Source organism: Apteryx mantelli, chromosome 2 (assembly GCF_036417845.1).
Source record: "Apteryx mantelli isolate bAptMan1 chromosome 2, bAptMan1.hap1, whole genome shotgun sequence".
NCBI classification, from domain to species: Eukaryota; Metazoa; Chordata; class Aves; order Apterygiformes; family Apterygidae; genus Apteryx; species Apteryx mantelli.
The window spans coordinates 172558851-172574225 of NC_089979.1; the positions used below are offsets into that span (position 1 = coordinate 172558851).

At 53.1% G+C, this 15375-nt stretch overlaps 1 protein-coding gene and 1 long non-coding RNA gene across 2 annotated transcripts; both read left to right on the top strand.

The window, feature by feature from the left end:
• Positions 1-606: 606 nt before the first annotated feature.
• On the top strand, positions 607-3595 carry LOC106496057 (uncharacterized). The gene is made up of 3 exons (XR_010883558.1): positions 607-666; positions 1533-1632; positions 3546-3595. It is a non-coding gene; the product is annotated as an uncharacterized lncRNA (long non-coding RNA).
• A 472-nt stretch (positions 3596-4067) lies between these two features.
• LOC136990964 (GTPase IMAP family member 8-like) lies at positions 4068-8839 on the top strand. Its single transcript, XM_067292234.1, has 2 exons — positions 4068-4857; positions 7767-8839. The coding sequence occupies exons 1-2, from the start codon at positions 4190-4192 to the stop codon at positions 8647-8649; spliced, it is 1551 nt and encodes a 516-aa protein (XP_067148335.1). The 5' UTR covers positions 4068-4189; the 3' UTR covers positions 8650-8839.
• The last annotated feature ends 6536 nt before the right edge of the window (positions 8840-15375 follow it).

A 15375-nucleotide genomic window follows, 5' to 3' on the forward strand; every position in this document is an offset into this window, starting at 1 on the left:
TGCCCCACCCAGCCCCTTCTTGGGTCCCCTGGTAACCTGATTGCCACAAGCTCTGCCTTCAAGAAGCTGCCACTAGATGGACCTCAGCATTTGCAGTGTTTCCGCATGGGAAATGTGAGCATTTTCTAGTGCTCGGTATTACTGCAGGTGCAGCTACTTGATGGCTTCCAGAATCGAGCCACTGTATTTTGGCGTGTGGGCACACAACTTGGCAACTTTGAAGTCAAAGCTCATTCTAGCAAAAGGCTCCTGAATCTGCTGAGCCAGCAAAATTGCCAGCCCTGCTCTTGCGGGGAGGACAGAAGACAGAGCTAATGTGCTTGCTGCAGGTGTGGAGCAGTGAGGAGAAGAAATACTTAACTAAACTGTGTCCCATAAGGAGAAGGTGAAACTTTTCCGATTTGCTCATTTCTGTGATTATTGTGCAGTTTCTGTTGTTAAAGAGCAGTAGGTCTGCACATGAACTTTTTTCTATACATCAGTTGATGTCAGGGTGTTTGGTGAAGCTGATTTGCTGTTCTCAGAAATCTCCTCCCACCCACGTTCTCTCTAAAAGGCACTGTGGCACGTCGCGGGTGACAGTTAAACTCCGGCCATTGTATCTGGAGAAGAAAAATTATCATCATCCGAAGCTGCAAAATTCAACCTCCAAGACAAAGTGCACAGGTACCTTTGGGTAATTGTTTTAAATTCTGCAACTCTTCTTGGGGACAAAAACGCTTGTAATACCCGCTTAGGGAGTGTGGGCTACGATTTGCATTAATAGGGCTCAGCCAATAATTCTTTCCAAATGAGACAGAAAGTCAACAGAGAATGGAAGTTTTGATGGCATTTCTGTAATGCTAGTTTAACAAACTCCTCATCTTCAAGTTTGTCTGTTCTGTTAGTACACACTGGATCATATCTGAGACATTAACTTCTGATGGATATCTTTGCCCTAAAAATATCCTGGTCAAAGGAATGAGAAAGTATTTCTCTGCCCTGCCAGAATGTTTTTTAGGAAGAATTTCATTTATTTATATCCAAAGAAATTTTCAAAGCTACTTTCCTCTAAATTTGTCCTATGGATCTTTCACATGCTTTCTGATTATTAAGCTATTCTTAATTCTTTTCTTGTTTTGTAGAAAGGAAGTTTTTCTTGCAGAATATAGCACAGATTTTTGTTTTAATTATGGTGTGTTCTGTATGTTAGTTTTATTATTTAGTTTCCCAGTTGTCAAAAGGGTTATAGCTGGTTCCTTCTATAACTGCTTGTAAATTTGGCACCGAGCCCAGGGAAGCTCAAATGCTGGGTGATCAGTCCCCGCTCCCTGGGTAGCAGAAAAGTTTCAGCCCTGCAGACTCGAGAGGAAAGGCATTCTTGGAGCGGGTCCAGTGCCATGGGCAGGTGAAGGGCATCCTCTGTCTCAGAGGCAGCTCTGCCCATGTGCGGACGCCTGAAAGGGTGGAGGTAACTTCAGCTCTGTGGCTATCAGCTCCCTGGGCTGGGCAGTGGCTCAGAGCCCTCCCGCAGACCTTTCCTGTGCTGATAGGAAACAGAAGCTGGAGTGCTGAGGGTGCTGTCCCGGCTAACCGCTCTCAAGTGAGACACGAGTTGCATCGCTCCTGGCTGCAGGACTGTGACCTGAAGAGGTAAGAGCAGAGCAGGGGAGATCTGCAGGAAGACCAGGTAGGTCACTCTGTGCGAGACATGTCTCAAGGGACTGCGCTTCCCACCTTCACTTCTGCAGTGGTAGTTAAAAGAAAAAGGTCTGGGCACTAAACGGCTCTGAAGGATCTCTGTTTTGGGGTGAGGGAACGGTCGTGTTAGCGTGTGCGGGGGGGAAAAGCTCAGCCGATGCTGATTTGCAGGTGAGCACTGGGAACAGAGCCTGGAAGTGGCGTTGCTTTGCTAAGGGTGGTGTAAAATAGGGACCATGTTTGAGATGAAGTAATAATAGCAGTAATAAGAAATGAGATATATAGAGAACATATTAATTAAAGTGCAAATGTTATGCTAATTATTCTAATTGCTCTGGTAATAATTACAGTATCATAGTTTTGCAAGTATAATAGTATAATCTTTTTTTTTAATTTTGTTTTTAAATAAATGTTATCATTATAATTATTCAAGATAGAGTCCACTGCTGGAGCAGCCGCTGCAGGTGATGGGGCACTTGTTCGTGCTCTGAAAAGTTTGCTTTTCTGAGTTGGTTTTTGACTTTGTACTTAGACGTGGGCTGTCCACCCGCCAGAAAAGTGGCCTGAGCAGAAGAGGCAGGGTCGGCCCTTCCTGGGATCTCCTGCAGGAGATGTTCCCGTTGGCATAAGAGGAGCTGAAGGAGCAGGTGCCGCACAGGGCCTTGAACTCTTCGCTGCTCTCGGGAAGGGCTCCTGTTCTGGCTGAGAACCATCAACGTCCGCGATGGAGCTCAGAAGGTTTCGCTGAGGCAGAGTAAACCTAGGACAGAGACTGAGATTGCCAAAGCTGCGTTTTCCTGGCAATTCTTTTGTGGGAAGGCAGCCCCCATCTGTCCTTACGTGCAGCCAGCTGGAGCAGGGGCTCCCGGGGGGCTGAGACACTCAGTCCGGTTCAGTGGGACGCTTCCCACCCTGGGAGAAAACACCAGACCCTGAAGCACTGTCTGCGGCAGTTTCGGCACGGATGAGCGGCTCCCTTTGAGCTAAGATACCGGGGAGCTGCCCGGCTGGGAGGCAAGCGCAGCAGAGCAGGGGGACGGAAGGTCGCTCCCGGAGCGTGAGCGTAAGGACCCCAGCACGCACCTCCGTTCCCTGCTCTCCCGGCAGAGCCGCACGGGCGCTACCCTTGCCTGGGCTGCTCTCTGCAAGCGCGGTGTCCTGTCCTGGGCCTGCGGCTGCATTTCGTGAAGGCCTGCAGTGGGGCAGAACATGTGGGAGCGTGGTGGCGGAGGGAGCAGGGCCTGCTGCGGCCCAGGAAGGACGAGGACGTGTTTGGCCGGAGGCTTTTGGGGCTGAGCGGGGCTGTGTCCGAGGGCGATTGCCGACGCTCAGCTGGAGCGGTGGCAGGATTTGGCTCTTCGTGGGGCTGCGCGGGTCTCTGAGAGTTGGCTTGAGGCACGGGAGAAAACGCCTCCCCAAGGCCTTGCTCTGAAGGGCCCCCTCTCCGAGGCAGGCACAGCTGAGGAGGCACAACCCCTGCCCTGGTTGTGACCGACTGCCTCCGCGATGTAACGAGAGAGACCTGCGCTCCCCTGCCTCCCTCGGCATGGCAGGGCCTGTGCTCCTGGACCGCACGGAGCTCGGAGAGATCTGCCCTGTGATTGCCCCTGGGGAGCAGGGGCTGCGAACAGTTGGTCTCCTGGCTGACAGAGGTGCACACTGATATAGTGAGTGTGTGTGTGTGAGAGAGGGAGAGTGTATTTACCATTTGGGTGTAAAACTGCCTCTTTCTGCGTGCGTACACACATAGAGCATATTGCTGACTAGACTCCCCAGTGGTTGTTTTTGTCATCTTTGTTACCACAGGAACCGAAACAAGGGAAGTTTTTGCAAATCCCACTTAAAAGCTCTCTCTCTTCTTTCAGGCTTTCCACCTAACCGGACTCATTATGGCAGAAAATAGGTTGCCCCCAGGTGAGCTTTTTACCTGGTGATCTCAGCAAGCCAAGGGCTGACTCTGCTTCTCTTTGAATTCATTCAGGTGCATTGCTGGTAAATGTAAAGCCAGGTTTGCATTTATAACTCTGTTTTCCACCTTTGTGCAATTCACATGCAAAGAGGAAAACTTCAGGACATGGGATGATGTTTTGGGGGACAGCATGGGCTCAAGCATGACCTGAGATTGCCTCACACCTTCCCACCTCTAATACAGGACTACCTCAGAGATAGTGCAGGTTTGGTTCCAGACTACCGCAAAGAAGCGAGTCACACATGTTTTTTGGTTTCCCACTGCATATAAAAGTCATGTTTACACTATACTGTAGTCCCTTAAGTGTGCAATAGCATTATGTCTAAAAAACAATGTGCGTACCTTAATTTAAAAATACTTTTTTGCTGGAAAACGCTAACCATCACCTGAGCCTTCATCGAGTCATAGTCTTTTTGCTGATGGAGGATATTGCCTCTATATTGATGGCTGCTGACTGATCAGGGTGGTGGTTGCTGAAGGTTGGGGTGGCTCTGGCAGTTTCTTAAAATAAGACAGCAATGGGCTGTGGGGCTTAGACACATGTCTCTGATTGCTCCCCCAGGGCCTGAACTGAGAATCCTGCTCTTGGGGAAAACTGGCAATGGGAAAAGTGCGACGGGAAACACCATCCTTGGTCGGTCAGCTTTCCCTTCCAAAATAGCACCGTATGCTGTAACGAAGGATTACAGCAGAGCTGAAGGAAGTTTCAAGGGAAGAAAAGTTGTTGTTATCGACACTCCTGGCCTTTTCGACACCAAGAAAACTAATGAAGAGGTAGCCACAAAGATTAAAGATGCTGTTTGCTACCTCTTCACAGGGGTCCATGCTATTCTTCTGGTGATGCAACTGGGCCGAGTCAGTGAGGAAGAGGTGAAAGTAGCTAAGTACATAGCAAAGATTCTGCGTACTGAAGCAGAGAGGTACACAATCCTCTTATTCACTCGAGGAGAAGAGCTTGAGAAGCCAGAAGATATCAAGAATTTTGTAGAAGACAGTGATTATCTCAGGGGGCTGGCAGCAAAGTGCGGAGGCCGGTACATTGCTTTCAGCAACAAGGCAAAAGGAGAGCCAAGGGATAAGCAGATTTCAGCGCTGATTAATATGATTGATACCATGGTAAAAACTAACCGTGACAATCCGTGCTACACGCGAGAAATGCTGGAGGAAGATGTATGGACATTCTTTGGAAGGTTTTGTACTATACTTTAGCTGATAAGGATTCTGTTAGACAGGAAACTTCTTCTTTGTTGTGCCTTTCTTACTGCCCTCTGAAGCTGACAGTTTCTCCTTCCTTTCATAATGTTACTTTCTGTCACCCTCAAAGTCCTACACGGACACTTTCCTGTGAGCTTTGTGACTCATTTCCTCGTTGGCTCCAGGAGCGCAACAAGTGTAAGATGAAACGCAGTTTTCCTCTGCTGCTCTCTGTCTGCACGTTCGCCTTGCTCTGTGACCAGCTGTTGTGTTGGGGAACTGGAGATGTTTGCTCACTGGCAGAGCACTGTGTCGGCTGGCTTTCAGCACCGTTGCAATGATATTCCCCTCACCAGGTCTCAGGACATGGACAAGCTAAAGTGAATGGAAACCTGGGATCTGGGAGGTGTCCAGAAATACGTGCACAGGCTTGCCTGCAGTTGTGCATCTCAAGGGCACCTGCGCATGGGTCTGAAATCCCTGTGGACAGCCAAGGCTGTAATGACCTCTCCAGGGTCCGGGAGGGACAGCAGGTCTAGCAGGTGCCAAGGATTCATGTCGCTTGCTGTGCAATCCCTGCCTTTGCTGGGCAGTGCTCTAATTGGGTAATTGTATGTAACTGTTGGGCCTAAAGGAGCTCTCAATAAACGCTGAACCTCGCTGTCCTGAGAAGTGTCAGTCCATGCGCTCCAGCCTGTTGTGCTGAAACACCTCTTTGAGGAGGTGGCAGCACGTGCAGGGTTAGGGGGAAACTCAGGCTCTCCCCAGGCTGGTGGGTCTGATGTCGGTCGTGAGCTGCGCTCTGAGCTGAGAGCGTGAGGGTGGGCAGGGGACTGCACGGAGGCTTCCTGCAGTTCGTCTCGGAAGCAGCACCAGCTAGGCAGAGCTGCCCGTGGGACTCGCCGTGCAGGACCTCACCAGCGAGCGGGGCGGCAGAGCTGGGGAGGGAGACCGCCTCAGAAAGCCCTTGCTCTTCCTCAGTGCCTGCTCCAGCTCTGCAGCAGGGAGGCCCTTCCCTGCCGGAGCTCCAGACACATGTTTCTCAGCACTCCTCTTCCTCCCTGCACCACAGAAGCATTGACCGTGGCTGGGCTCCCAGAGCAGCTAGATGTGTGAGAAGAAACACGTGAGAAATTCCAGCAACTGTGTTAGTAGAAAGGAAAGCCACAAAATGAAGGTTTTATTAAGAATGAAACCGTCACTTTTGGAATCCAAGGGAAGTCTGTGCATCCGCAGCACGCTGCAGCAAGGAGCTCCTAGCTTCACTGTGCGCTGTTGATACGACACAGTATCAAACCTTTTACAAAGCGTTTGATGCTATAACACAAAATAGTGAGTAACGCTTAATAATAGTAACACGTCATCCCTGTTTAACACAGCATCCGCCTCTTTGCGCACACTTGGCAGCACAGCCTGTCAGGGCCCTGACCGTGCTGATAGATGTTGATGTCCCTGAACAGCCTCACCTGGGGCCTCCACCCACCCACCCACCACCTCTGCTCGTGGGCCTAGGAGCTCCATTTAAGCCCGGGCTTGGGCCTTCAGTCTTTGCATGAGCTATGCTGTAGGTGTGCTGGTCTCTCGTTCAGCCGTGGCCGTGGCTGTGCCTGGCCGTGGGCCCTGCTGATCTGGACCCCAACTGCAGACTGACCTGTGGGCTTGTCCCCAGACCTGCCCCATCGCTACAGACCTGAAGGCTCAGCTGGACTCAGAAAGTCAGTCTGGTCTCACCTGTGCAGCCCTCTGTCTTGATGGAGGCCACAGTGGGAGGAAAAGGATTGGAGGCAAGGATGCAGTTCCTTGCCCCAGTCAAAACCTCAGGTTCTTTGGACCTTGGAGGGATGTAGGAAGATGAAACTTTTTTTTATGTCACGGAAAGGCTAATACTGGAAGCCTGAAGTCTTTTAGTGTCCTGCAGCTCTGAGTGCTGCTGTTAGCAATCTTGCCTGTGCTTTGAAGTGCAATGAGCCCCTGAAAGGGTCGCAGATCAGCACAGGGTTAATCAAGCAGTTTCCCTAAGGATGCCCTAAAGCTCCTGGGGCTGGAAATTCCCCATGCCCTTGGGAGGATGCTTGACTCTGTCATGGACCCTTGCCTGGGTTACCAGAGACCGACTGCTAGCACGTGGGTCCCCCTGGTGCAGAGTGGGCAAACGATGGTGTCGGAGTCCAATACTCTCTGACCAGTTTCTTTTTGATATTCCGTATTTTTTTGATATTCCGTATTTTGATATATCCATATGAGCCCCAGGCGGTGCAGGCATTGGATGTGCTGCCCGTCCCCGCGGGAGGAGCCAGCGCTGCAAACAGGCTGCGCGCTAGCCACGTCTCCCGCGTGAGAACTTTGCAAAAAGGCTCCAGCTCGCGCTGCCGCTGCCGGCCGGCACACGCGCGCGCTTCCAGGTGCATCCGAGCTGCTCAGCAAGGAAACGGTCCCTGCCAGCCCCCGCAGCTCCCTGCCTGCCTCGCTTAGGGGGGGCTCCGAGCTCCGGGCAAGCCTTGCTCTCACGGACAGCAAAAGTCACCGCAGCCTGCAACACGCACTGCTCTGCTGGAGAGGAGACGCCAGAAGCAACGTGCTCTGCAGCTGGGAGGGGAAGAAGATCTGCCTTGGCAGCGAGCAGAGCACTGAGCCGCTCTGGCCGGAGAGCTGACGCCGGCGAGGCAGCGCGAAGGTACCAGGGTGGAGGGGCAGGGGAGGGAGATGTGCAGTGGTTTATCCTGGCTGGGAAGATTTTATAAGGAGGAAGGGAGCTCACGTGTGCCTGACTTGTCCTAAGAAGAGCGTAGCGAGTGTGCTTGCTTGTCGCTGCTGAGCTCTGCGTGCACAAAGCTCGCGAGGGAAATGCTAGCGGCCAAGGCGCTGCGATGAAGTGGCGGTGCCGAACGTTCATTGCTTAGTGTGGGGCCCTCAGCCCATAAAGTCGTCCCAAGCAGCATCGTGGCATTAACAGAAGTCGTCCATATGTGCTTTCGATTGTGCAGCGTGGCTCTGGCCGTCCAGCGTGTTCCCGTGCTCCCAGGAGCAGCTGCTCGGAGATGAGACTGCTCCTAGTTGGGAAGACTGGCGGCGGGAAAAGCGCCACGGGAAACACCCTGCTTGGAGAACAAGTCTTCACGTCCAAGCTTGCGACAAAGCCAGTCACCGTAAGCTGTGCAAAAGCACAAAGGCACCACGATGGCGGGGACATCACGGTGGTTGACACAGCCAATATTTTTGATCCAACACCTGTCAGCGACGAGCTGTACAGAGAAATTATTCATTGCATCAAGCTGTCCCAGCCAGGGCCCCATGCGCTGGTGCTGGTGACACAGCTGGGTCGGTTCACTGAGGAGGACAAGCAGGTGGTGCAGAGAATGCAGGAGATTTTTGGAGCTGATGTTCTGAGGCACACAATCGTCTTATTCACCCGGGCGGAAGATTTGGTGGGGGGATCGCTGCATGATTATGTGCGATATTCGGACAACAGGGCTCTCCAGGACTTGATTAGGAGGTGTGGAAACAGGTACTGCGGTTTCAATAACAGGGCCACAGGTGCCGAACGGGATGAGCAGGTTGCTGAGCTGATGGGGATGGTCTGCAGCATGGTGCAGGAGAATGGAGGCGGGTACTTCAGCAATGAGATGTACCGGGAGCACTTCTCATTAACTGAGGAGAGAGTGAAATATCACATGCAGCAGTACAAAGCAGCCAGGGAAATGAGGGAGCGACCCAGGTCTGTGACATACAGGATCATTCTCCTGGTTGTTGGGATAATTCTCCTCATTATCGCTGTGGTTTTCCTTATTTTCCTTATTAGGGGCTAATACCAAATCACAGAACCACAGAGGGGTTGAGGTTGGCAGGAGCCTCTGGAGCCCATCTGGTCCACCATAGAGCAGGTTGCTCAGGGCCGTGGCCAGTCAGGTCTCAAATCTCTGCAAGGATGGAGACTCCACAACCTCTCTGGGCAACCTGTTCCAGTGCTCAACTGCCCGCTCAATAAAAAAGCTTTTCCTTAGGTTTCATGGAATCTCCTGTGTTTCAGTTTGTGCCTATCGCCTCTTGTCCTGTCACTGATCCATCTTCTCTACTGCTTCCATCAGATGTTGATGCATGCTGAGAAGATCCCCCTGAGCCTTCTTTTCTCCAGCACATTCCTGGTCTGGAGACAGGTCAAAGTCAGCAGGGTGTAGCCATGGGTGAGCTCTCCCCTCTCAACCAGCAGGGTTTAATCTCTCACATGGCCACCAACTGTCCATTCACGCCGTGTACGTTCCCTCACACAGCAGCCATTCTCAAAATTGCATTGCAGGCGCTTTCCTGGGTTGGTTCACCATTCACGTACGGGGCCACAAAGGTAGTAACACAATGTATGAAGTTGGAATGGTTCCTGGCACCATTGCTGCTAGCAGCATCATTATCCACAGATTTCTCGCACCTCTCTCTTGTTCTGGACACCCTCATGTGGTCTCCCTCCCTGAGCAGCGGTGCACTTTCATTCTCTTTCAACCAGTCCCTCATAAAGAGTTTCCAGCCCTTTGGAGAGTCCGAAGGGTTTGTGTCCGCAGGTCTGGCACAGAAAGCCTGTGGGAGCTGTACTTACAGCTCTCTGTAAGCTCCAGTAAGATGTCCATGCAGCAAAAGTAATCGTGTACTATAAAGTGCCTCCACTTCTTGGATTTTAGCATCCTGTTAAAATGCCCTGTGAAGGAGGCTTTTGCTATGTCATTAGTAATGAAGCGGTGAACGGTATGTTGTTTTAACAGCTTGCTCAAAGGCTGCTTTAAAAAATTCTTTCCTCCTGTTGGTCTGTAATTTCTGAGGTGTCCCCTCTGCTAAAACTGGTTGTAAAAGTCCTGGCTATTTCAGAACACATCTTGTCTTTTAGATGCATGGCCCAGGCTTGTTTGGATAATATGTCTATTGCTGTAAAGGTGCGTGACGCCATCATTATGCTTGGAAAATCCTTGCATACCCACCAGATCCACCTGCCATTGGAGATCCACCTCTGGCGTGCTCGCCTCACTTCTGCTCAAGTGCTTTGCAGCTGGCTTGTGTAAGACGCAAGCATCCTGGTTTGCGAACCACCTCTGGCCATCTCGTTTCTGTTCACATCACCCATTCGCCTTTCAGCTGCTTCAAAACACTAATTTGTACCACCAAAGCTCTGCACCTCCCCATAGTGTGCTGCTAATACGCCCGTGTGAGGCCTCATGTTGAGACCTGCAGCTTTAGCCCCCGGTCCTCAGCATCGCCAGCTCCCTCCCACCCAGCCGTGCCAGCACTTGTGCCACCGGCTGCGATGGAGACCCCGGCTGTGAGCTCGCTCACCAGCGTGCACAACGGGACGTATCGGGCAAGGTGAGGTAAGCGGGCTTTTCTCGTGACTGCTGAGCCCAGGGCTTTGCAGACAACGAGGCCCAGGGCAGCCAAGGGGGGGCATGGATAACCCTGGCTGCAACGAATTGCCCTGCAAGAGCCCCAGGCTAGTGCTGCAGGCTGTGGCTTCAGCGTGCTGGGGCTGTCCTGATGCTGCACGCGGCAGCAGGCAGCACGATGGATGGTTCCTTGGGTTGTTGCCCTGTTAGGACGGTGCAACAGCTGATCCCTGCAGTTACGGAAAAGACGCTGGTCCCAGCCACGGCCCCAGCCCAAGCTGATCGAGACCCCCGCAGCGACGCTGTCCCGCAAAGGCGCGGGCCAACAGCGGGGCATCGGCACCGCCGCGGCGCGCACGCCGTCGTCACAACGCAGCCCGCCTGGGGAGCGGGCACCGACCCTCTCCAGCCGTGCCTCCCGGGCCCCGCGCCGTCTGCGCCTGTGACGGGCGTGCAGAGGATCCCTGCCAGCCAGCGGGAACTCCCAGCAGCCGTCATGCCCATCCTTCGCCCGCTCTGCACCAGAGGTGCCCCCTCTCTCCTCAACCAGGATCAGCGGAAACTTGTAAGCTGGCGCTTTGCCGATAACCTCTGTTCTAGAGAACGTTGTGCTGATCTGCAAGAATTTTATGGCTATTCATAGATTACAGAAATGAAACTGCCGTGCACATGAAACCCGCATGAGCTGGCCTGGAGCTAGGAGTTCACCATCTTCCCAAATGCAGGGTCCCTGCCAGCCAATGGAAAATCCAGCAGGACTCATCTGGAAACGCGCTTGGAGTGCAAGCCCTATGATAACAGTCCAGTAAACAGGCTTTTCCCGTAAATGCCGTGAGCTCTAGGCATTGCAGATAAGAAAACTTGCTGTGGGCAAAGGGAAGCAGAGATGGGCTCGGCTGAAATAAATCACCCTGCAAGAGCCCCAGGCTGCTGCTGAGTGCAAGACAAGTCTCGGGCACTGCTCAAGTCTCTTTCCCCCCTCCACAAAAATGTCCCGAGATGGTCTGTTCTCTTGCACGCTGCCAGCTGTGCGTCACCCCCCTGCCGCTGCCACCCTACCTCTCCACGTCCCTCTGGGGAATGGGACCATCTGTCAGGGCTGTCCCATGCAGCAGAGGCAACGCGCCCGACCATGCTCGGGCTCAGCTCTGCCTGAGCCCAGCGTACCCATGGGGACAAGTGGTCTGCCCAGCCAGGCTGCTCCCACCACCACCTGCCTCGGCAACATTTGCTGAACTGTGGTGCCTTTACCTTTCCGCCTTGCTAGTAAATACCCAAAGCAGCGCTTGGCCAACAGCAGTTCCTCAACAGGAATTCCAGGAACGCCAGGAAACCACCTGCCGGGCGACAGCCCTCTTTTTGACACTTCCCTGAGTCGCCTCGCCGGGCTTTACGCTGCAGGAGCTGCTCTGCAGGCTGGCACAGCGCTGCCTTCCGTGGTGGTGTCTGCCGGACCACATCACGCCGATCACCTGCTCGGCGTGCAAATAGCGTGAGCAACAGCTTTCTGTGCAGAGCTAGGAAGAAGCTCTCCCAGCTAGGAAGAAGGCGGCTGGGTAGCGGTAAGAAAGCAACGGAGATAGATAAACCACAGCTGCAGAGGGAAAAGTAGTTGCTGAGCAATTGCTTAACTCCTGTTTTGCTTGTTGACCTGTTTTGCTGCGGTGCGGAGGGGAATGGGAGAACCAGGCGTGGTGTTTGGACGTCCACAGGATTACAGCAAGGGCAAACGTCATTACTGAGAAATGAGGCTAATCCCAGAGGGAGTCGCACAGAAATCCAATCCATCCCTTTCAACTCCAGCCTCTCCTCATAGCCAGCCACGTCCCCAGAAACACCGCAGTACCATCATGATGGTAACAAATGGTGCTGCTCACTCCCTGGCATTTTCAGCTTCTCCCTGGATCTCTCCCAGTCTGTCCTTAGGGGCTCTCTGCGCTCCTGCCACTTTTGCAGCAACGCTTATGCCATGGGAAAATGCTTTGTCGGCGTTGCCATCTGGAGCATCCAGCTTTGCCTTACTTTCCTTGTTTATCTCTTTTTGTTTCTCCTTCACGTTCTGCACCATTTCTTTGGACTGCTTTCTCATCTCTTCAACAGGTTTTACCACTAACTCAACCATTTGCATTTGTAGCTCCCCCCCCCACGCTTGTACACCAGTGTTGTCCGGACACAGGACCTGCAGTCCTGGACCACCTGCTCCGCTGGTATCCGTAATGCATCAACCTGGACTTTGCACTCTGCTCTTGCAGTTGTGTTGGTGAAGGCACAGCACCACTTCCCAGGGCTCCTGGTCGCTCCCTGGAGAGCTCTGTTCTCCGAGGCACTTAAGGAGCCACCCAGCAATGTGTCCCTCACATCAGCAACTGCACAGTGGTGTGTTTCCAGGCGTCACCATGTCCTTCCCTGCGGACCAGCCCAGCTGGGTCACCAGAAGCAGGTGTGTGCCTGGGAAGGAGACACTGAGGTGGAGGCTGACCAGGAGCAGAGTTCAAAAAGTAGGAATGGAGACAGAAGACAAATTCCCACAAACCGATGAAGTCGTGGAAGTGGGTTGGGAGAACAACCACACCAGAAGCCTGGATGGTCTCCTGACCCCCATACCAACAGCGTGGCAGGGCCCTAGCCCCACTGCAGCCCAACAGCCCGCCTGACCATGGAGAGCCCAAATGATGTTTCATGCAAATAGTCTCAAAAGCAAGTTGTAAATCGTTCCTCGGCCCCCTGGTCCCTCTTACCCCCCGCTCCTTTCTCCTCCTTCCTGCTGTGCAGTGCCCAGGCTAGGAGAGGCTGGAGCCAAGCAGATGGCTCTTGCAGTTACTTTCCGCATGGCCATTTTGGTGTCAAGTTAGAGTCTAGGGTCAGCACACCGACAACCACCTCTCAGACCAGCCCTGTTCGTTCATGCAAGAACCCCAAGCAGCCAAAAACACAGCACCTGCAATGTTCACGGTGCCGCTGTGGCACCCCGACTCTACTGTGGCTCACTCCTCTCTCGCTAGACTCACTGGGCCCTTTTGCACCCGAGCTATGCGAAGGCTTCTGCGAAGGAAGAGGAGACGCAGAACCTGCAGCTTTGCCCTCCGTGTCAGTGCAGCAGCCTTTCCCCATGAAGGGAAAAGTCAATCCCTTCCTCTGCTCTCCTGTGCTCAGGAAGGATAGAGAGGGGTATGGCAGCACTTGTGCTCTGGTAGGAACGTAAGGATATAAGAGACAAGGGCATTTTGTGCATGCAACAAAGACACAAGTGGAACAACGGTGCCAGGCCCGGCACGCATGGGCTCTACCTGGGAGACCTGCTGCTGGTGACGGCAGTGCCTGGCCCTCTTTCTGTCCCTGTGCCACCGCACACCACGGCCGGTGAAGCGCACATAGCGAGTCCGAGGGGGCAGCACTTCATAGCCAGGAAGAAGGCAGCTGGGTATCGGTAAGAAAGCAACAGGGATGATAGATAAACCACAGCTGCAGAGGGAAAAGTAGTTGCTGAGTAATTGCTTGACTCCTGTTTTGCTTGTTGACAAGTTTTGCTGTGGTGCGGAGGGGAATGGGAGAACCAGGCGTGGTATTTGGACGTCCACAGCATTACAGCAAGGGCAAACGTCATTACCGAGAAATGGGGCTAATCCCAGAGGGAGTCGCACAGAAATCCAGTCCCTCCTGCTCAGCAGCAGCCTCTCCCCCTGTCCAGCTGCTCATGTTCTGCTTTTGGCGCTCTCCAGTTGCATCCTCTTTCCTGGAGCGACTGCGGCTGCAGCCGGGCGCAGGACTCTGCACGAGGCCTGGCCGGCGACACGAGGAGCGTATCCGAAACCATCGGTCCCCGTCCTGCCCTTTTCTCCGTGTCCAGCCGCAGCTGACTCCTATTCAGCCGGAGCCCTGCTGTCACCCAGACACTTGGTCCTCGTTCTGCCTGGTGAAGCACACTGTATTCCTGCCCGTGTAGAGACCTCCCCATCCTCCCAGACCCCTTTTGGTTGCTCAGCATTGCCAGGAATTGTGATATTTCCTCCATAGCGTAGGCAGCCCTACCATGTTGACACCACATGAGCACCCGAATTGCATAGTATCTTTAAGGATATCTGGTCGGTGGTGACTTAGCTTAAAAGACAAGAAGCCGAAAAGGTAATAAATTAAACACGCGGATACGCAACCTCAATGAGCAGGAGATAACGGAGACCATGATGAGGAGCAGAGTGCTCAGGTCACTGGCTGGTGGGCTGGAGAGGGTCAGTCAGGACTTTGCAGCTGATGATAAGAAAAAAAAACAAATTTACCCTGGGGCTTATGGGAAAGAGCCTGTGGGATTATGTAGATTTATTATGGGATATTTAGGGGAAGGATCAAAGGCAGGGAAGGAGAGGGACTAAAGCGGACTGGGCAGGAACAAACATGGGAAAATAGAGGGAAAGGGAGATAATGTCGCGTCAGGCCTCTGTCTGCTGAGAAGCAACAGGGCTCAGTTCTCTGCAGAGCCCCCCCCCAAAACCATCCTGGGGGCAGAAGGGAAGGGGGATGCAGGAGCACCTTGCTGAAGACCAGCCTGGTGGCCGGAGCGCTCTTTACTAGAGGAGGCAATGGTCTGTGCCAGTATATTTTTCAAAGCTAAAAGTCGTTCAGAGAGGTCTGGAGGGCTCATAAACATCCTGACCCTGAGATTACCCGGGAACATTAGCTCCTGGCATGGACAGGAGGAATTCCTGGGGAGGAATAACCCCATGCACCAGTACAGGTTGGGGGCTGACTTGCTGGAAAGCAGCTCTGCAGAGAAGGACCGGGAGTTGCCCAGAGAGGTTGTGGAGTCTCCATCTTTGGAGATGTTCAACACCTGCCTGGACATGGTCCTGGACAACGTGCTCTAGGTGAGCCTGCTGGAGCAGGGGGTCGGACCAGATGCTCTCCAGAGGTCCCTGCCAACCTCCACCATTCTGTGACAGAGGCAGCTGTTCAGGAGGGGGAGCTTTGCTCTGCATGTGAGTTTTCTGGGTTGGTGAAAATTCAGCCGAGAACGGGAACTTTGCGGTTGTGTGAAACTTCTCCAAAGGGCTGTGTTTCAGGAAGAAGAACGAGAGAAAGAGGAACGTGTGGGGAAGCCTGAGGAAACAGCTGGGCACTGCTGCAGCAAGACTTTGAACCAGGCTTGCGTGAGAGGAGTAGGGAATGAAACGAGAAATG